Source organism: Megalops cyprinoides, chromosome 18 (genome assembly GCF_013368585.1).
Source record: "Megalops cyprinoides isolate fMegCyp1 chromosome 18, fMegCyp1.pri, whole genome shotgun sequence".
Lineage (NCBI taxonomy): Eukaryota > Metazoa > Chordata > Actinopteri > Elopiformes > Megalopidae > Megalops > Megalops cyprinoides.
Genome location: NC_050600.1, coordinates 30,494,832 through 30,516,481, shown reverse-complemented (window position 1 = coordinate 30,516,481; position 21,650 = coordinate 30,494,832). Strand labels below are relative to the sequence as shown.

General features: G+C 41.4%; 1 protein-coding gene across 1 annotated transcript in view; it reads right to left on the bottom strand.

The window, feature by feature from the left end:
• Nucleotides 1-6,677: 6,677 nt before the first annotated feature.
• The window catches only part of LOC118793465 (probable E3 SUMO-protein ligase RNF212), a 27,996-nt gene continuing 13,023 nt past the window's right edge, over nucleotides 6,678-21,650 (bottom strand). Inside the window, exons 4-14 of the mRNA XM_036551659.1 lie at nucleotides 19,817-19,891; nucleotides 19,125-19,181; nucleotides 17,063-17,121; nucleotides 16,882-16,941; nucleotides 16,528-16,586; nucleotides 14,993-15,062; nucleotides 12,984-13,026; nucleotides 11,644-11,707; nucleotides 8,791-8,860; nucleotides 7,600-7,735; nucleotides 6,678-6,886 (exon numbers count right to left, since the gene is read on the bottom strand). Coding sequence (XP_036407552.1) covers nucleotides 7,606-7,735; nucleotides 8,791-8,860; nucleotides 11,644-11,707; nucleotides 12,984-13,026; nucleotides 14,993-15,062; nucleotides 16,528-16,586; nucleotides 16,882-16,941; nucleotides 17,063-17,121; nucleotides 19,125-19,181; nucleotides 19,817-19,891 — 687 coding nt within the window. The 3' untranslated portion in view covers nucleotides 6,678-6,886; nucleotides 7,600-7,605. The remainder of the gene's footprint in view (nucleotides 6,887-7,599; nucleotides 7,736-8,790; nucleotides 8,861-11,643; nucleotides 11,708-12,983; nucleotides 13,027-14,992; nucleotides 15,063-16,527; nucleotides 16,587-16,881; nucleotides 16,942-17,062; nucleotides 17,122-19,124; nucleotides 19,182-19,816; nucleotides 19,892-21,650) is intronic.

Here is a 21,650-nt window from a genome sequence, read left to right as displayed (position 1 = left end):
ACAACTGTGCAATTCCACTGTGCACTTTAAGTTTTTTTTTTTTTTAAAAAAGGCCATATCAACACACAAGTTTTTCTTTATATTTCTTTTCATTCACAATGTGTCTTCTTTTTTTAAATTTGTAAATCTGTATTTTACTGTATTTATTGTATTTTATTGTATATTTTGTATATTTTTTTTCTCCTATGTCACATGCCTTATTTGTACTGTGTGTACATAAATGTTCATCAGTGCGCTGCTGTTGTAGACCACCCACAATTTCGTTGCACCCCCACCGTGCAATGACAATAAAGTCTATTCTATTCTATTCTATTCTATAACGGGTTCCTATGGGGAAAACTTCAATGAAAACAGCAGTGTTTATAGTAAACCCATGGGGTCGTCGTATTGGTTCTTGAACGTGTTCATGATCAGAAACGTGTTAGAGAAGTTTAGTCCCGATACATCACTGTTTTGGTCCATAATGCTATGTTAAGTTTTTTCCTTATAATGGGGGTCAATGGAGAAGAAACGGCTTAACGCAAGATAAGCCTTTTCATTGGATTTCATTAGATAGTGTTTATGACATGTGAGGTGTCAGACAAATTTGGTGATCATTGATCACAGTTTTGGAACATTAAGTCATGTTAAGTGTTTTAGAATGTCCCCATATTTCTCCTCTGGCTAAACGCTCTTCAATTAGGGTATGTGATTAATGTCTGGTCTGTGAGGAAGTGCTCAAACAATTCTATGCGACCGGGAGAAGGAGGAAAATTCAAAGAGGTACTCCAGATTTAACTATTGCAACATCACATACAAATAGATAGCAGTATAGTTACTCCCAAAAGCCAAGCATACATCATCAGTGGTGTACAAAATGATTCTTTTCAGTGATTCGGTTCCTTTCGTTCAGTACAATAAAATGATTCGAATCTTTGACTCTCTGATTTGTTCATTTCCATATCCAGTCGGGTGGCATACACAAATCTGTAAATAGTTTTATTGCATTTTAAAAATTACTCTACATCGTTCCAAACATCATGTTCATTATTAGCCTGCTCTGCCACAAAACAGCACGTGCGAAACCAAATGTCAATGAAATTAATAATAATTAAATCGTAATATTCATTACATGAAACTGCACCATGCTATTCAAACAATCATGGAGCCACAAAGTATACTTCGTCTTTAGGAAGGTAATAGAACCCCACATTTTAATCGTATATAATAGCCTAAGTACATGTCATTTGTTAAAACTAAAAATAAAAACGCACCGAGGGAAAAAAGAGCCATGCTTACATCCAAAGCGAAAAACTTAATTTTATAAGTTTTGAACTAACCGAGCCCAAACATTTTAATATAGTACTTGTAGGCCTAGTCAGTGCATTTTTATTTGTTGTTAATGTAGACATAGTAGGCTACGCTTCTGTTTTGTTTTGTAGCCTATGTTGATGTGTCAGTATTTATTAATAAGGACTGTATTCACGTTAAAAGGAAATTTGATGTCATCACTAAATAAATCGTAGCCTATACATAAAATTGCAGTTTTGATAAACAACTGCGATACATTGTGCACACCTAAAATATGCTACTGTTAAAAATGTAAATATAAAATAATATTCCATGTAGATGAGCAAAACAATATTTAATAATATTTTTAATTCCTATAATAATGTCACGGAAGCGCTCTGATTCCTTTTGCATCGTCACAGTGAATAGTGGATGTAGCCCAAGCCTGCTATACTGGGAAGTAGCGATTCTGGCAACAGGTAGTGACCAGATCTTCATAGTCAGTGACTCTTTTGAGGGGAACGGAACCAGTGTAGTGGGACCTTGTCAGCATAGTCAGTGAATCTTTGGAGTCTGAAGGAACCGTTGTACTGAGAGCTTGTCAACAGTACATCAGGTCAGTAGGGGGAATTTAGAGTCTTCATATTCACCAGATCTTTTGGGTCTGAACGAACCGTTGTACTGAGAACTTGTCAACAGTACATCAGGTCAGTAGGTGGAGTTTAGAGTCTTCGTAGTCACCGAATCTTTGGCATTGTCCCACATCGTCAGCATAGTCAGAGAATCTTTTGAGGGGAACGTAACCGGTGTACTGGGAACTTGTCAGCATAGTCAGTGAATCTTTAGAGTCTGAAGGAACCGTTGTACTGAGCACTTGTCAACAGTACATCAGTGCACATGTTTGCAAAGAGGAAGGAACTAATCTTTTAGACTAGCGATTCAGTACACTCAGTTTACCTCAAAAATTCGTTCAAAAAGATTCGTTTGTACATGAACTGCACATCACTATGCAGCATGTGGCAGCATGGCTGCTGGCATTCTCTGGAATCATCCGTTTTGTGCTAACTTCCTACGGTTAGGAAACCTGTCTGAAAAACACTAAGCTAAGCCTTTAAGCGGTGGAAGGTCAACACAGATGCACTTGCAGTACTTGACTTGTAAGTGCAAACTCCAGACTCCAGACAAAAGCTCTAAACTGTGGTAACAGCTACAGACAGGAAGACTCAACTGATGAATTTTTCAGCCCCAGTGTCTGAAAGTCTTTGTGATGCTGTAGCTACCATGTTTGAAAGCTCTCCCTTTTCTTGGCTAGCTGGGCTTCACCATTACTAGGTGATATAAATTTCACTCTGTTCATTTGCATGTTTGTTCAATGAACTAGAAAACCAAAACCTGGTTGTTAAAAAAGGTGCATGTTTGACACAAAACATTCTTCATTGAAACCACAAACAATACAGTCCAGTGATGAAAGAACTGTTGTACATTAAATACCATGCACTAAATCCCAGATACTGTTAAAATTCATTGAAGGTTGAAGATCATGGTGTATAATGGAAGGGCATGTTTTGCCCATGTTCTAGCTAGTGGGCCACACAATGCCTACTAGAGTGCTGACATGTTCCATCGCAGGAAAACGTTTTGGTTTGGTAAAGTCCATTTTTAAACCTTCTCTTTAAAAAGGGGGACACAACTCACAATCAGGGCTGCCTTATATTCGAGCAAGTTCTTTAATTCAAAGGAAGGCACAATGTTGGACAACGGTGGGGCTGTCCTCTGGGTGACATATATAGAGGGAATCTGGAGACAGGTATTCATTCTGAACGTTTGAAAAGCACTCCTCCAAAGTGTGTCTTCAAAATTTGGAGTGACATGCTACAGCTGGTCCTCTCAAATGGCGGCTGTGAAATGGTACAGGATGAAGGGTTTAGTCGGACCCTGGCATCAATGCAAGGCTTGGAGTCGGAGCACCAATTGGAATGCATTCCAGCCCGGATTCCACTCCACCACTGCCACTCAGCACTCATGACAAAAAAAATTGGAAAAAATGAATAACTCAAATAATTACAGTTCTGTGCAATTAAATCCTTTAGATAATTTACCCACACTTTGAAGTAGTAGGTGGCTGTTTATCACCAAGGGATGGCTCAGGTACCAACAACCCTTCTGTTTAAATGGCTTCCACCTCCACACAGCGCCCTCTTGAGGTTGAAGCAGCCATATTTGTATTGCATTATGGGAATGAACAGAACTTGCCCCTCACACTGTAACTGGCCAAACATGCATGAAGAAGAGAAGAATAATCTTTCTTTGCTCCCTGCACTTCTTCAGTATTCCTCACATCAAAGAGGTCTACTCCTGTTCCTGATGGCAGGAAGCGGGGGGGGTTGGGGGTTCGGGGGAATGTGTGCTTTAGCGTGACTGCTCAAATTTCACCTCTGCCCTAAGTCCCTCCCAAACCTGTATCGAGGCTTTCCTGAGCATTGATAAGGAGTTCAGCCTTTTTCCCTGTGTAGGCGAAGGCCAGGCGGGTGACTGACCCTGTGTTTGCATTATGGGATGCAGAGCAACAATGTAACACTGCTGCCCAATTCTGGATGCATACCTTAATACCTTAATTGTGACTGGCCATTAAGGATGACATCATGGTTGCAGTTCTCTCTCTTTTCCTCTTTGGCCATGAGCTCAGCCTGTGTATGCATGTGTGGGAGTTTGCATGTGAATGTGCATGTGAGTGTGTGTGTGTATGCATATGTATGCGAGTATGTATGCATGTATGTGTGCGCGTGTGTAAATGTGTGTGTGTGCGTATGTGTGCATGTGCCTGTGGATGTGTGTCTTTAAGAGCAGGTCCTTCAGCACACCCTCCTAGGCCATGGATTTTGGAGAGGCCGCACAGATGTTTGGCTCTTTCTGAAAGCCAGACAATTCGGTGACTGATCTGGAGTGGCAAATATGTTATGTCTGCCCCCCCTCCTTTTTTCCATTCCAGCAGCCCTGCCCCATACTACATTTTAATGTGCATAAGGCACTGAATGGAGGTAGAGCTGCACCAAATGTGCTGGTAGCTCTGGGGCTCTTTTTTCAGTGCTACGAAAAGCCTCACAAATTGCTTACACCTTTTATTGTGTGCTTTCAGATTCCTCTCAAACCACAGACACGGAAGATCAGAGATGTTTGCTTTAGAAGTGCAGCCCACAGATTCATATAATCTGCGCCATATTATGGATTTAGTCCTCACAATAGTGCTGCAACGCAACACCCTATTCCCTCTCATCTGATGAAGGGCTGCAAAGGCTTGGTTCTTGTGCTGAACTCGGCTGACTTTTGTGATGCAAGCCTACATTTGCCCCCCTCCTCCAATTTGGACAGGTTCCCATCTGTTGCTTACCTGGGAAGAGGCTTTTGGCGCAGTTCTAGCTCTTGCCTCTATCTGTGGCCAAGCGAAGGCTGAGTACAAATTGTAAATAAAAAATGTTACATGTGTTGCAATGCGGTCCACGGCTATGCATTCATTACCGTAAATGAGTCTTCGTACAACATGGCCAGTTCAAAACATTTGCCTGCCATTTTACCTGAAGTGGTATCTATATTTTGTCAGCCAATTCCCAAGTCCTGAATTTGTTATTTGGGAGCTTAACCTGAGCAGTGAAGTCCTTCACATTCCTGAAGGGGTCCATTCTGGCCTTAAGTTACTGCTGGCCTTAAGCTCCTGCCCTGCTTTTCCCATTGTAGACTCCAAGCTGCAAGGATTTCATTTGGGACACAGGCACGCTGAAGAAGTCCACAGATCTAAAAGAAAGGATATTGTGGGTATTCCACTGATCTTCATTCCTACTTGAATGGACTAGGAAGCCTAACAAGCAAAGATTGGCTGAAAAATCAATCCACTGCAGTTATGATGGAGTAGGAAGAGAGGGTGTTTATGTAAAGTGAGATTATGCAGGGAATGGTTTCACCATAACCCCGGTTCCCACCTGCGATCTCCATGTTTTGCGCATGTCTCCCCCCTACCACATAACCACTGGCATCCTCTGTCCAGCTCATCTCCTCTGTGCAGGCAGCTCCCAGATTAGATAACAGATCCTTCCACCATTTCAGTGCTCTTCCAGGAACAGGACATTTCTCTTCCTTCATCTTCCTTCACCGAGGCATATTGTGAATGACAATATATCAAGCAAAAATCAAGCACTGCTGCTGCACTGAAGTGATTGGGTGCAGAGCGAGGAACCTGAACCTTACCCTGTGTGTACATCTTAAAACAGTTGTGACAACCTGAACGAGTCCTCATGAAAGATTTCCTGCCCTCAAGGCTAGAAGCAATCAGGAGCCACTAAGACTTGTACTTACCAGTCATATATGCCATGTCAGACAACCTATTTGAAGAGAAAACACAATTACCTTAGCCACACCTCTTCAAACGGTGGTTTCATGATTCATTTCCCCTGAACATTGTTTAGGAGCAGAATGCCTGGAGGCACAGGCTCAGCTGGAGAAGCAGGTTTCTGCGGCTCATGCTCAGCAGCCAGAAATGCATAGCATGGAGAATACCAGCTCCTCAGACAAAGTGCCACAGTGACTGCATTTTTGCCATGGTTAGGGACCGCTGATCATTTCTGCAGCAGTTAGGGACTGCTGATCATTTCTGCAATGATTAGGAACTGCTGATCATTGCTGCTGTGGTTATGGACCATGGATCATTTGCGTAGTGGTTAGTGACCGCTGACCATTCCAGCTAAGCACATCATTAGAGAGTCCTGATCATTTCTACTGAGGAAGTGCTGAGTTGACTTCACTGGTCTTCATTCTCAGTCTTGCCTTCACCTGTAAGTAGGTGCCCAGGAGAGACTGGCACCATCACAACTCTGCAGCTACAAAGCTATCCCTAGCAGTCATAACTGCAATCATTCACTATTATGCACTAGGAAAAACAGAAGATAAACATGCAAATTCATAAAAAGGATTTGATCAGTCATTCTTTAGCTCACCTTAACCGCTTACTGAATTGTCTGTCTATTATCTTATGGATAGCACTTAACTACAGTAATGTTTAGTGGAATATGAAGAAATAATGTTGAAATGAACCTTCGGGGGAAATGTTTAACTGTAGAGTATGACTTGTGTGATACAGCTTTTTAACCTTTTATCATATTCATGCTAAAGTCAAATCTTAACTCTTCAGTAAGTAAATGAACGGAAAAAGAGAGGCAGAAGATCTCTCAGATATAGAAGAGGTGCATTGTGACTAGAGGCATGTGCCACTCAGACAGGTACAACACCACGTAGCTGATCTTTAATGCCTATCAAAGACCTCAATGGCTGGTACAGCACACGTTCATCTACAAAAACATCTCACATAAAATAGAAGCGCATTTCATTTAATCTTCCTTCTAAAGTTGTTTGGGCAATTTTCACATGACTCAAACACGAACACTGGAACTGGGTCTGAACCTGGCAGAAACAGAAGGTGGTAGATATGGACTTTGTGTAGAGCAATGGCTCCGGCACTGGTTTTGTAGTGGCCTGCACAGGTCGGCTGCTCTTTCAGTGGAGACCAGAGGACAGGGTGTCCATGCAGGCCTCTGTGTCTCCTGTCTGTCCTGAGTTTCTGCTCCCACTCCTGTGGACAGGAAAGCACACCCCACATTCTGAAACATTTACTTTTATGCTTGTATTTATGTTACATTCATTAACTTGGCAGACACTTTTATCCAAAGTGACTTACAAGTGAGGCAGAGTATAACACAAACAAAAAGCCATATAACAGTAAAAAATCATATATGTATGCAGCGGTCACGGCACAGTTTGCGAGGCATGGCACTCCTGCGGCAGTGGCGGGGCAGAGGAGTGTTGGAGTTGGAGCCAGAGTCCCACTGCTTTGTGCTTGCAGTTCTGCAGTGCAGTCCTGGGAGGTGCTGAGCATATCCCAGAATTCACAGGTACAGGCAATGGTAGCAGTCATGCACTTGTCTACCCTGACTGTGCAGTTATGGTATATGGGCAACAAAGTGCAAAGGTCATTGTATGGGTAAGGTAATATAAAGCTCTTAAACTTCTTACACAATGGGTTTAAGACTTCAAGTAGTCCAATGCCCCCTAAGCCGATTCCTCTTTCCCAAGCTGAATGACGGCCAACAAAATGAATCTGGGTAATTGAACCACTGGTATGAAGCGCACATCTAAATGAGCTGTATGAATGGACACAAAGTGCACTTTTGTGAACTGCTCTTTTTGCAGAGGGAATCAACACCCCCTAGTGGCCTTCAGGGGTTCATACAGGGTTGTATTGGGTTGTATATACTGCAGCTGTTCTTAGGTCTTGCTCTGACCTACCTGTGTTCACCTGGGCAGGTGTCCCTGGAAGCTGAGTGGGCCGGCGTTTGTTGCTATGGATGGCAACGCAGAAAGAGAAGCATGACAAACAGGGAGCGGGGGCTTGAAGGAGGGGGTCTCCCAGGACATGTTCCGCCTGTAGGACAACATGGGGACACCATTGTCAGGGCGCTCTGTGCGTTGCCTGAGCGCTTGTACGGCTTGTCTCTGCTAGTTGAGGGGCAAAAGGGAAGTCATTTCCATGTAAACCCTGCCCCTCAATCATTTAAATGGATTTTAATTTTGATTCCTTCTACAGTTTCCATTAATTCCAGCAACTTCAAATGTGAAACAATTGCTTAGGAAATGTGTTATTCAAACTGAAGGAAACAGACCTTTCTGCTTAGCTGAACAGTGGCCTTTGACTTATGATATAAAACAGGAGATAATTAAATTTTCCCCCCATTCTGACCAAAGGGTGAATTTGATTCCTCCTTAAGTGTGTGCTCTGACTAACAGTCTAGCTGTTTCAGTACACGGGTCCTTGTTTTGTTGATTTGTCCAGTACTGTCATTAGAAACGTCCATTGTTACGAGTAGCTCGTGAGTGAAGTGGTGGATATGCAAACCCTTCAACAGTCTCCTTTACCCCACCCCACCACTAAGGTTAACATTAGCTGTGCCAATCTTCCATTTAAAGTTGAATCAGATTACTCTCCATGCAGGACATATAAACTGGAGCTTTCAGAGCCAAACTTCTTGGCAAACTCGGTATGTTTCTTCAAGCCATGCCAGAGGAAAAGGGAAACTGGATCTTGTAAGGTTACACTAAAAAATAAAGAAACAATCCTATTAAAAGATGAAAGAAAAAGAAATGCAGACAAATGCATGAGTGTTCTCATCTTCCTGCTCGGAGAGGAGAGCATGTGTGGGCTGGTTTCACACGTACTTCTGAGCAGAATTAGAAGTACAGTACCCACTTTATGCAGTGAGTTTGACCAGTTGCTATTTTTCCCAGCCTGTAGTGTTCAGCCTGATCAGCTTGCATGCTGATGCATGTAGCCCCATGGCCAGAGCAACACTGCATGCTGCAGCTTCTACAGATTCTGCAGCTGTGTCTGATACAAGGGTGAACTAGTGTCGTGCTACTCAACTGCCTTATGCAAGTGATTGTGGTTGTGAGTGACCTCGCTACTCCTTATGACCATCCTACCTGACTGTGGCCGAGCGGGTGAAGTGAGTCAACAGGGAGCTCTGGCTGACAGATCTGTGGGGAACGGTACCTGTGAAGCAGAGAAAAGCAGGTTAATGTCATTCTACTGACACCCCTTGCCCTCCTGTCACCACTGAGTGACCCAACCGCATCACTCAACCACTGCCCTGCGGCTGCAGGTATCAAAGCCGCAGGAGCTGCTTTAGGCAGTAAGAGCGTTCACTCTTAACAGGTACAATAGGGAGCAGCCAGTCAGAGCATTCGTTCTTAACATGTACAACATAGATGCAATATAAATGAAAATTTTGGCTGCTGACATGTAGAACCTGCAATCTGTCAGATGCTGTGAGAATATCAGACAAACAGGAGCCAGTCAGTCAGATCATTCGCCCTTAACATGTACGATATGGAGGAGCCAGTCAGTCAGAGCATTCGTTCTTAACATGTACAGTATGGAGGAGCCAGACAGTCAGATCATTCTCTCCCATCATGTACAATATGGAGGGGCCAGTCATTCAGAGCGTTCGCTCCTAACATGCACAACATGGATGCAATATAAATGAAAGTTTTGATTGTTAATATGTAGAACCTGCAATCTGTCAGATCCTGTGAGAATATCAAACAAACCATGTACCAGATCAGAGCTCCACACGGATGGACTCCACTTCAAAGTATTCATCAGAGAGACACTGCAAGCCAAAGGCAATATGTACACTGTTCCTTTTCATTAATTATTAATCAGCTGCCCTTTTTTCAGGTTGTGTACCTTGCCCAAAAGATTCAAACCCACAACCTCTAATTTCCTTACCACCACCAACACAGCACCAATTCATGAAAATCTGAGGTGGTCATGGCAGAAGCCTTTGATTTCACAGAACTTTTTTAACCTGGTTTCAATCAATTCACCAGCACAATAAAGAAAATCTTAACATTAAATGTAATGATGTTTTTCTAATCAAGGGCATGTACAAGTTGAGATCAAAGAATTCCTGGGCTGCTTGTTACACAGGTTAATCACCTGACAGGTCAGACCACACTCCATGGAGTGCTTTTCCTGGCCTCATTAAAAGTTTTTTCGTTGTAAACCTTAATTTTTTTTTCTTCAATTACACTGTGTGCAACCAAGATCCAAACCCAAACCATCTGCGTACGACTGAGAAGAAGGTTAGTGTGGCTGAAATGAAAGGCGGAGGGCAAAGTGATGGCTGAGGCCTCACATTTCAGCTGCGGTTCAGAGGCTCACAGGCACATGGTGCTCTCCCAAGTGTGCAGTCCAACCACAGCCCCCCTCTTCACCGCATGCTATTACCACACGTGTGTGTCTGGCCCTGAGGCAACTGGAGAGCTAAGGTACTGTCGAGAGCATTTCATTTGACATTGTAGAAATAATTGTTTTATTTACCTTATTTGTGCAAAAGAATAAAATATGAAAAGTTTGAGATTATCAAGCTGGAAATTTAGCTGAACCACAATGCTAGTTTAGGGTTTTTTCCTCCAGTATTTTTATACACGACACAATTGTGTGCATGTCTGTGGGTGCATATGATTGGCACAGGTTACCCATAATGAGGGCATACTCATAGGCTACCACTTCAATAGGCTACTGCAACTGATTAGAAACAAATGTTGCAATGAGTATTAAAACAACAAAAATATTACTGGCCTCGAAGATGCCTACGAATTAAATGCTTAAAGAGTTCAGTGAATAGTTCATCAATAGTATGACATTATACATGCAACAAATGTAGATGCCCTATTAAACTTTCTTTTTATCTTGATGTTGAACAAGATCTGGTAACTCTTCAGTGCTGGAATATCCCCTGCAGTGTGCACAGCACCCCGCACCTCCCGCAGCTTCCCATTACACCCAGCTCTACTTCTTATTCCATCCCGATGACCCCACAGTCTCAGCACGAATCTCCACCTGCCTATCGGACATCTCAGCTTGGATGAAGGAACGCCACCTTCAACTCAAACTGTCTAAGACGGAGCTCCTTGTCATTCCAGCCAGCCCGTCCTTCAGCATGATGTCACCGTACAGCTTGGCTCAACAACACTAACTCCATCACAGTCTGCAAGGAACCTAGAGGTAGTGTTTAATGACCAGATAAACTTTAAGGACCACATTGCGATGACAACCAGACTATGCAGATTTGTGCTGTACAACATCCAGAAAACCAGGCCCTACCTATCTGAGTATGCTTTACAGTTCTTTGTCCAGGCTCTTGTCATCACAAGACTGGACTACTACAATGCTCTCTTGGATGGCCTTCCTGCATGCAAAATTGAGCCTCTGCAGTTGATACAAAATGCGGTTACGCCCCTGGTTTTCTTTCTCTGCCACTGTCCGCCGTAGGTGGAATGACCTTCCACGCGTCATCCATTCTGCTGAATCCCTCACTATTAAGAAGCATCTGAAGACACAGCTCTTCCGAACTCATCTAATTACCTGAATCACTACCACCTAAAAGTAATTATGTCCTAAACTTTTTTCCTTAAAAAAAATGGTTTAATGTACTTGTGTCTCTAGCAACTAACCCATATCTTATCTGGACAACTATTGAAACTTGGTCATGCAGCACTTCTAACATGGTGACTTGTGTATTGTGTATGGCTTTTGCTTGTGCTGTACTCTGCCTCGCTTGTAAGTTGCTTTGGATAAAAGCGTCTGCCAAATGAATAAATATAAATCTAAATATAAATGTACAAGGGTGTTTTCTATTCCCTGCTGTTGAGCAGTGCTGACTTAACTGTTTATAAATGAATATTAAGAGACAAACAAACAGCATAAGTATAATGACAGGGCCAGGTCATTTAGCCTTTTCTGGTTTTCCGTTTGGCTGGCTGGATTACCCATTTGTCCATCCAAGGGCGGGCTGAGCAGGGACAACCTGGTGATACTTCCCGAAATCTCTGGCTGTATGTGAGGCACCCAATAAAAAAAAAAAGAGAAAAAACACTGTAAATGCAGCTCTTTGTGGTCTCCATTAACATGGCACACGTTTTAAAGACAACCTGTTATAAAGCCCTCCTGTTTTGTTTGCTGTGTGGGTGGACCTACATCCTTTTATAAATGATGCAAAATAAATTATGCCCATTACCAAGTCTATTTAAATTTTGTCATTTAAAGAGCATCCAATTATTTTTCTAGTTATGTTCAAATTTATGTGTTCAGCTTTACATTACATAATATACATTATATAATATTACAATGTATACTATAGTATACATTATATTAGTATATAATAATGATATATCAGCATTGCTGTGAAATCATTAAATTGAAGACTAGCAGTATAGTAGGATACATATACATAGGAGCTCAAAAGTGAGTTATAACCTGTATTTACTGAAATCTTCCATTTCTATTTTATCTGCAAGGACCTGTTATCTAAAGCTCCATGTGCTTGTACAAGTACAGCATTTCTTTTGTACATTAGATATGTTGTCGTAACAGTAATCCACGCATAAAATGTCAAATCATTATCAGCCCAGCATATAACTATTCTAGTTACACCCAGGGGTTCCCAAACTGGAAGAATATTTTAATGTTATGGAAAAGGTAGGGCCTTGTGCTCACCAAAATCACATCCTAATTTTATTTTTTTTTAAATAAAAATTAGTATGCAATCATTGCCTTAGAGCAGGGGTGTCCAAACCTCTCCTGGAGGGCCACTTGTCCTGCATGTTTTAGATCTCTCCCTTGATAAGGGCATCATCTGTCCTGTAATATTACTGTAATACTTCACTGTGATGCTACTACTTCTACTACCACTAGGAATCATGATACACATCATTGTAATTATAATAGTAATGACATTTATGAGAGACAATGGAAGCAAAATCCATATTGAATTATCTACATATCACTACAGCAGCCATCACAGACATGAGATTATCAGTGGAATAATAATAACCAGCCTGTTCATAGGCCTCAGCTCAGAGCAGGGGCTGTGCAGGCTCGCCAATTTCTACATCGCATTTGTCTGGCGTCCACTATGCGTCTATCTGGATGATACGAGGGTCAGTGGACCTGCGCTGTGCCTGCTCTGAACTGGTGCCTAAAAAGCATGAAATAAAAAATATTGGTCCAGTGTTTGGCTGCCAATCATCCTGGACCTGTGGTCTCTATGCCTACTTAGACATGCACACAAACGCTCCAGGTCTAAAGTAGGTTAAAAAGATGTACACACTTGTTTATACAAACCCTGGGTGTCCACCTCCATTTGTTCAACCCTAAGGTAAAAAACAAAAAACAATTAAAATCCTATTCAAATCCTTCAATCCTTTAATTTATGAAATGTTTTTTTCCATATAATAGAATATTTCCCAAATATTTTATATTATATTAATATATATTATAAACATATAGTATATAACAGTATGTCTGAGTTTTTTTCCTTCATAGCTCCATGCAGGAAGAGGAGAATCTTGCCAAAATCCAGAGTGGATGACCAGGTAAAGTCAACAAAAGCTTAACAGCATGTGACTGAGGGTGCAGCCTGGCTTCACTGCTAGGCAACAACTCAGGAACACAATCAAATAGCAGAGGTATATATAAGGATTTAAAGGTCTTCAAGGAATCCAAATGACAAATTTGTACTGAGAAAATGGAACAGATTAACTGAGAGTGAGGAGAATATTCCACCAAAAACTTTAAAAAATTTATGTTATAGACTAAAATGACTGTGACAATGTAAATACACCTTCCCTAAGAATATTAGAGGCATAAATATTCCCCGAGTAATGCAAGCAAATGGAAAAGGAAAAGGAACCCTGCAGTGTAAACAGCTTCTTAACTCCCGCAGGATATTCAGCTGAATCAAGTGTTGTTCCAAGAGGAAATAAAAGCTAGCAGGGAAAGTCAGCTTGATTGTAACCGAGCGCTTACAATTCGTTTCCATAATGACTACCGACTTGGTGTGCATCTGGTGCATTCAAGAAACCACTGTTCTTGAGGCTTTGGTTGTCAAACACTTAGTGACTACTTCTAGCAAATGTAAAAAAAAAATAAAAATAATAATGCCGAGTTCCCACTCCAGAGAGACAGGAAGAAGCAGGAGGCTGAGACCTTGCCCACATGGTCGCCTGGCCCTGCCTCAGCGCCTCACAGCCTTGCAAAGCCAACAGCCATGAGTTTCCTGTATCGAACAAAGCTGTATCGAACATTAATGTACACACCGTTTTCCAAAAGCCTCCCGACTAATTCATCATTCTGGTGTTATGCTTTTAATTCAGTCATAGCACTTCTGTGACAACATACAGGGAGAGAGGTAAAACATTTTGGCTTTGTCACATTTATCTGTCAAAACCCTTCTAACCACAGAGCTGCAAAGTTTCCAAACCCTGTGTGTGTTTTATCATCAGTTACCAATTGTCTTCAATTGCCTCATTCAGTGTTAACCGAGACCACAGCCTGATTACACTGAAGGGGAATCCCACTCAACCCCCTTCAGCGTAATCAGGCTGTGGTCTCCGTTAACACTGAATGAGGCTTGTCCAGTCTCTCAAAAAGATTGGGACCAAGAGGAACAACTTCCAGGATGTGAAGTTTACGTTGTGAGATCACCTTTCTCTTCTCCAAGCCCCGCGGCCTCCCTGGGAGAGTGGAGGATGATGGGACGGGGGGTGGGAGATGGAAAGACTATACTACAAACAGAGCTGGGGAGTCTGGGATCCATCACCTCCTCATTGCCCTGATCTTCACGCTCCAGACAGAGGGGGGTCAATGTTGAGGGGGACGTGTTTCCGACAGGGGAGAATTTTAACATCCGCCAAAGGGGGCCCAAGCAATAGAATGAGCCAGTCGACATGCATGGTTCTGTTTTTGGACAAACATCTGCATATTTCCCTCCTGGCATCTCTCCTGTCAGCTTTGGAGAGCGCTGCTGGCACACCAGACCCCAGCCTGCATGAACAAGCTTCTGGAAAAGGCTTCCTTAGACAGGCTGCGGTAGACCCAGAAAACCGGCCCCATATTTGCCCGTGAACATGACATGACTGTGATGTGACTGTGACATTACGACCCTTCCCTCCACTCACATCACTGCTGTTCACCCACATACTGCTGGAAGGCTAGGGCTAGAAACACCCCATCAGCCCCCAAACAGACTCCCCCATTTTTGACACTGACCATGACCATGACATGACCGTGATGTGACCACGACCCTTCCCTACACTCAGATCACTGCTGTGCACTCACAGACTGCTAGAAGACGAGGGCTGGGACCGCCCCATGGGTGATGCGAATGGGATTTGTTTGAGCTGAGGAGCTGCAGAGAGATGACAGATGAGAACTTTCACCAAAAATGCACCAATATGCACCATTACACAGAAAATATGACACATTATATCAGGCATATACATATTAAAATGTCACAATATACAGCATATCGCAAAACAAACAACGCATCAATTATTGCCTCTTTTCATGTGTTAATACACACTTGGATGTGATTAGGAAAACATATTTTGTGATATATACCATATGTTACAGCATACTGCATTTAGAGTACTGTGCACGCTGCTCTTTACAGGTTTTATACTTGAACTAACAGGACTTTTTCATGAAGGAAGTGTGAGGCTACAGAGGGTTTTTCCCCTGCATGTGCCCTGTAAATACTTTCACAACCCACAACTGGCATGCAGTCTGAAAAACTTACCTCAGGTCAGGAATTTCTGAGCAAAAAAGCTACAGGAGGGCTCTGTGCTGCATATGTAACACTGACCCTAGGTCAGGAATCTCTGAGCAAGAAGGCTTCAAGAGGGCTCTGTGCTGCGCATGTGAGGGTGCTACCAGTGTCTGTTTAAAACCAGACTGCTGTTGGTGCTGCTGATTACATCATCTTTGGCCAAGTGATATCAGGCTTTGCTGGTTGCATACGAACTGATGTGTACCTTGTACTGTGTTCATGGCCAAGCCCACAGATCACAGAAACTCCACTATGGTCCACAGTTTATTTATTGCCAATAAAAGCACCCCAACGTTTGCTACGGGGAAGTGCAGTACTCTGGGGAGACTCTTCCCCTGGCATTAGCACATTGCCAGTCAAGCCAAAATGCATTTCATTTTTGATCAATGCGTTTGACCTCTGTGCCTCAATGTTCTCAGAAGCATGGAAGGATGGCTCTGACTTCAATGTATGAAAGTGAACCGAGGTGTATGCTTCCCTTTGAAAACCAATGGCTTCCGGTATAACAGAACCCTTTGTAAAAGTCAGTGTGTAGGTACCGTACATCAAAGCATAGCCAACAGAAACACATCTCTCAGGCCTCAGACACTGAGGGCTCATGGCCTGGTTGACCCCTAATATGGGAAAGTAAACATTTAAATGTGTATATTCTGAAAAATTAAACTGCTTCTGAGGATGCACACCCCTATTCTGAGGTCGTCCACTATTCTGGGGACACATGGGAGAGTTTCGTGATCAAGCAAGGCGACATTCAATGGCGTGTTTTGATAACAAAGGTGGAAATAATCTGTTGAAAAGACAAGGCAGGATGAAGCACCTGTAAACCAGATGTATTCATTCTCTGAGCCCAAACAGTACAAACAGTGCAAAAGTAGCATTACTTGCAGGCTGGGGTGTTACAGTGTAACAGTAATGTCATAGGGAGTGCAGTGACACTGCATCAGAAACAGTATTTCCATATGTTTTCACAGTACTGAGACTTTTTGGCCATCAGAAAGTAATGGAAACCCAGAAGACTACAGTTATGTTTGTGACATCCCCTCACTTGTCATTGAGCCATACAATGAGGGAGCTAGCTGGCTGGACTGCAGTACTGTTCTCGCCCTGCAGGGGAGAAGCAAAACCAAAAAGAGTTTATAACCTGCTGCTAATCTACACACATTCATCTATACACATGCTAATCTTCATGTACACTCACATTAAAACACACTCATTTATATACATGCTAAACTATAGACATGTTAATCTTAATGCATGCTCATGTTTACACATGCTAATCTTTATACACACTCATCTTTACACATGCTAATCCTAATCTACACCCATCTTTACACTTGCTAATCCTAATACACACTCATCTATAAAATTGCTAATCTTGTTAAATATTGTTAAATAATACCTCTGCTGCTGAAGAGCAGTATCAAATTTGTCAATGTAAGCATTCTGCTCCTCCAATTTTCTGCAGATAGAGTAACAGGCTTAGATATGTCATCCAAAATGGTGGGACTGAATCATCAAAAATCATGTTCATAATGCAACATCAAAAACTCACACACACACACACACACGTACAATCTTACTTGTTCATTAGCTGCATCTCTTCTTTCATCTTTTTTATGTACTCCTCCAGTTTGACATTCTAAACATAACCAGACAAAGCTTGATTATAAATGGTTCTGTGATGACAGCATTACTATATAATCAGTGTTTGTTTATGTATTAACTTCTTTTTTGTTTACTTTAAAGGGCCCGTGTACAACTGTCAATATATCGTAGTGTAATGTGGTTTAGTGTAGTGTAGTGTTGTGTAGCACAGGATGATGGAATGTAGTGTAGTGCAGCATAGTGTGGTGGAATATAGTGTAGTGTAGTGTTTTGGAATGTAGTATAGTGTAGCACAGTGTGATTTAATGAAGTGTAGTGTAGCATGGTTTAATGCAGTGTAACATAGCGTAGTGTGATGGAATGTAGTGTAGTGAAGTGTAGCACAGTGCAGTTTAATGTAGCATAGTGTGGCGGAATGTAGTGTAGTGTAGCATCGTGGAATGTAGTGTAGCGTAGCGAGGTGGAATGTAGCATGGTTTAATTAATGGGATTTTACAATTGCCACAAGCTTCATTAATTACCTGTACTAGTATTGCTTTAGCCTTTCAGTTTCATTCACTACTTTTTCTTTATGCTTTATAGGCATCTATTATGTACTAATCCTGTTTTAGGGCTCTTTTGAGCACAAAATACTGTATTTTCATCTGTTACCACAGCAGCTTTTACCAGTCAGACATATGTTGACCATGCATATTGTAAGATTTTGGTCCAGATCCCTAAACCAGCTCACTCAGTGCAGCATAAGATAGCACAGATCCTCTCACTTAAGGTATGCTAATACCTGTATTCATTTGTCTAGATGGCCTTATTGTAACCACAGTCCTGCTCACAGACTTCAACTATCACTTTGGCGGCAGCTAGCTGCTGCAACAATTGAGACTTCTAAAGGAACCAGCGATGGGTGATTGAGAACTGTTCTTGTTAGGGAAGACAATCTAATGACCAGACCTCCGGTAGTTCACCGCCGGTACTCTATTGTCTATCCTGATCAAAGACGAAATAATCTCATTACCAAACCCCCGGTATTTCACCACATGTATTCCCACCCTTAATGATAGTTATTTAATTATTGTCTATCCAATCAAAGCGCGGCATCTGTATAAAGAATGTCTTCAGTGGACCCTCATGGTCAGATTGACTCCGCTGAACCCAGAGTGCATTTTCACGTATTTCTGACAACTGCCGTTCCTGTAAATAAAGAAGTCTTTTCTGCGAAGATCGGAATTGCGCCTTGTTTTTCCTTACAATACTTTTAACTTACTTTTAACAGTAAAATAATGCCAGTTGTTGTGACATTAAATTATTGCTACAACCTGCGAAGTGTTCATTTGCCAGTCAAAAATATTCCACTCCTTTTCAGTTGTTTTTTTTATCTGTGTTATGAATGATTTTAGATTTTTTATTGCTATTGTTCCTTAAATATTACTATTATTGTTGTTCCTTATCCTTAACGTATGTGCTCAATTTATATACGTCATCTGGATAAAAGAGACCTCCATTTGACTGAGAATGAAAGTTCCAAGATTGCTTGGGTAAAGGTTCCTGCTTGTGAGCTCTTTATATTTATAATCATTAGCAACTTAAGCACCTCCTCTTCTAGAGGGCTGGACTCCACACTCACACATGGTGGTCTGGCTTTTGCTTGTATGAGTTTATGGATAAATTTCTTTTGTCGTAACTGATACATTTTCATTCAGTTTTCAGCTATTCAGGCACCCGCAATCTAAAAGTTTCAGGAACTCACAGACTAAGTAACTGACTTGGTGTGACTGACACTCAAAATGAGCTCAGTTCTCAAAGTCTTTTCTCAGTGAAAGCAATCAAAATCTACTAAAAAGTATAATTATATAATATTATTACTGTATTCACTGAGCCAACTTGTAATTGCAAATGAAGGCTGAATTGCTCTGAAGGAGGACTGAGGCCTTAAAATGAATATAATCACATATAAATCTAGAATATTGTACAGGGAACGTCACTGCCTATCATACTTTCCCTAAGCAGGAAAAATACAGGCTTTGGGGGTGCATAACTTACCTTCTGCCTGTAATGTGACAATAATCTTCTTTGGTGTCTCATCTGAAATACTAATACCTGCAAAACAAACCACTCTTAAAGCCTTCACTAAACACCCACTTATACTTGTGTCTCTTCTCACACACACACACACACACACACACACACACACACACACACACACACACACACACACACACACTATTCAACGGCTGAAATGTATGACTTCTGAACCACAGAGAAGTTGAATTGCACTGTATTATGAATATGTGGGTGGGCAGAACCAAAAGTCCAAACATTTACGTGTACATAACCATTTAAGGTCATTCTGACCACTTTCTTTCATCTCACACAGGCCCTTCTACCATTAACTGACTGGACTGTGGTAGCGTTAAATATTTTTCCAGGAATGTTCCTTAGATTTTACTATTCCAAAACCCAGAGCAAATATAACTCACATGTGAGAGTGGTATTTCTGGGGATACAGGCACTGTTATCCAGAGCAGGGTTATTGTATTATAATATAATATAATATAATATAATATAATAATATATGATATTATATTATACGATCATTCTCTTATACAAGGAACCCACGCACAAACTTACAAATCTTACACACAAACAAATATTGCTAATTTGAACATATTAAAATACAAATAAAAATTAGAGAAGCAAACAGCCTTAATAGTCAGTAATGAAAACACAATTACCTTGCTTATCTCTGAGAAGTATTTGTCTGCGAGAATGTTGACTTCTGAGAAAAGGGCCTTGACATCAGCACTGCTCTGTGAAAACAAGGAATTTTACACATTACACAGTTTTACTCTGACAATGGAGATTTACACCCATTCTGGTGTTTTAATATTACCATTTAGTTTTACATCGATTGTAGAATGTTAGGCTATTCTATGGCGTTTTACACCCTTTCTGGTGTTTTATTCTGACTAAGGAGCTTTACACCCATTATGGAATTAAGATCTATGGAGTTTTATATATTCTGGAGTTTTACACATTCTGGAGCCTTACTCTGACAATGGCGTTTTACACACAGTGTAGTAGTTTACTCTGGAGTTTTATACCCATTCTAGTGTTTTACTCTGACTGTGGAGTTTTAAACTAATTCTGGAATACTTCTGCCAGGGTTGGAAATTAGCACCCGTTTTGTGTAGTGGTGGGTGAATTTGCTCAAACTAGCAGCCACGGTGGCAGGTAAATAAAACTAGCATATACAAACAAATAATTCAATTGTAACAGAGCGAATTGTGACATTCCACAACGCAGACTGAATTGCGAGTCTGCTTGTTTCACTCGGATACTTTAACAAGGAGACACAGGGGGTTACCGAGGCAACTTGAGCATAGAACGCTAACTAGCGACCAACGGTTAAAAAGAATCACCTCAGGTCAAGTTGTCTAGGCTAACGTAGCAAAAAAAAAAAAAATGTGGCGTTACATCGACCTCCCATGTCATCAGAAAATTAATCAAAGTACTGCTGTTCTTTTGTTCTGCGTTTGTGCTGGTTTGTGCCGTAAAAATCTTTGTGCTGTTAAGGGTTTTAAGTACACACACCCCCACCACCCTGAGATGTGGACTGACGACACACCTCTTCAGACTCTACCTGAACTGACACCCTTGCCATTTTTGACCTCGTAACTTTGACCTTGTAAATCTTAGATTCCGGACTTGTACTTGTAGTTTTATCTCTTACCTTGTATTGTGCCTTGAATATAGTATTCTTGCCTAGGTAGTATAGCGGTACTTTACTGTCCCTGTAATTGTATTCGATATATGTAATCCTAGATCAGATTAGTTCTGGCTCGCTACACCGACCTTGCGTTCAGCTTTAGCACTGTCTGCATGGTATGACCTGTACACATCTTGCCCTTGTGCCTGTCTGCCCACTATATGCACTTTTGTACGTCGCTTTGGATAAATGCGTCTGCTAAATGAATACATGTAAATGTAAGTAATTAAACTTTACATTTTCTGGCCAGTGACGTCACTCAGCCCCCCCATCATTGTCCATATCGCTCCGAGATGGTCTCAATCGATTATGCTACGTTTGTGCTGATTTGTGCCGTAAAAAGAAACATTTGTGCAACTAGGTTTCTTAAGTTGCAGTATTACGCTTTATTTGTTATCTACTAAATACTGCTATTAGGCTACATGTTACATGTTAGTAAAACGGTCAGTAAAATTTCTTTTTCTTCCCAAAGACATTTGTGGGCAACATTCTCCCCCCCCCCCCCCAGAGGGCCATACTTACTTTGATAAAGTAAGCCGAGGGCCACACATTGGTCGCTTGAAATGAAACATGAAACGCATAGTGCCGTTATGTTAAATGACATGAATTTGATATACATGACAGATTACTTTACAGTAGCCTATTTGCCAGCCTACTCAAAGGCCTGACATTTTTTACAGCTTTATGTCAATCTGGTGTACTCTGCGGTTACAATAAGATTTACTTTCATAAAACAATCCACTTAAATGCAGTATCAACTTTTACACTACCCTGCATCTTGTTAATTGTCTGATATGTAC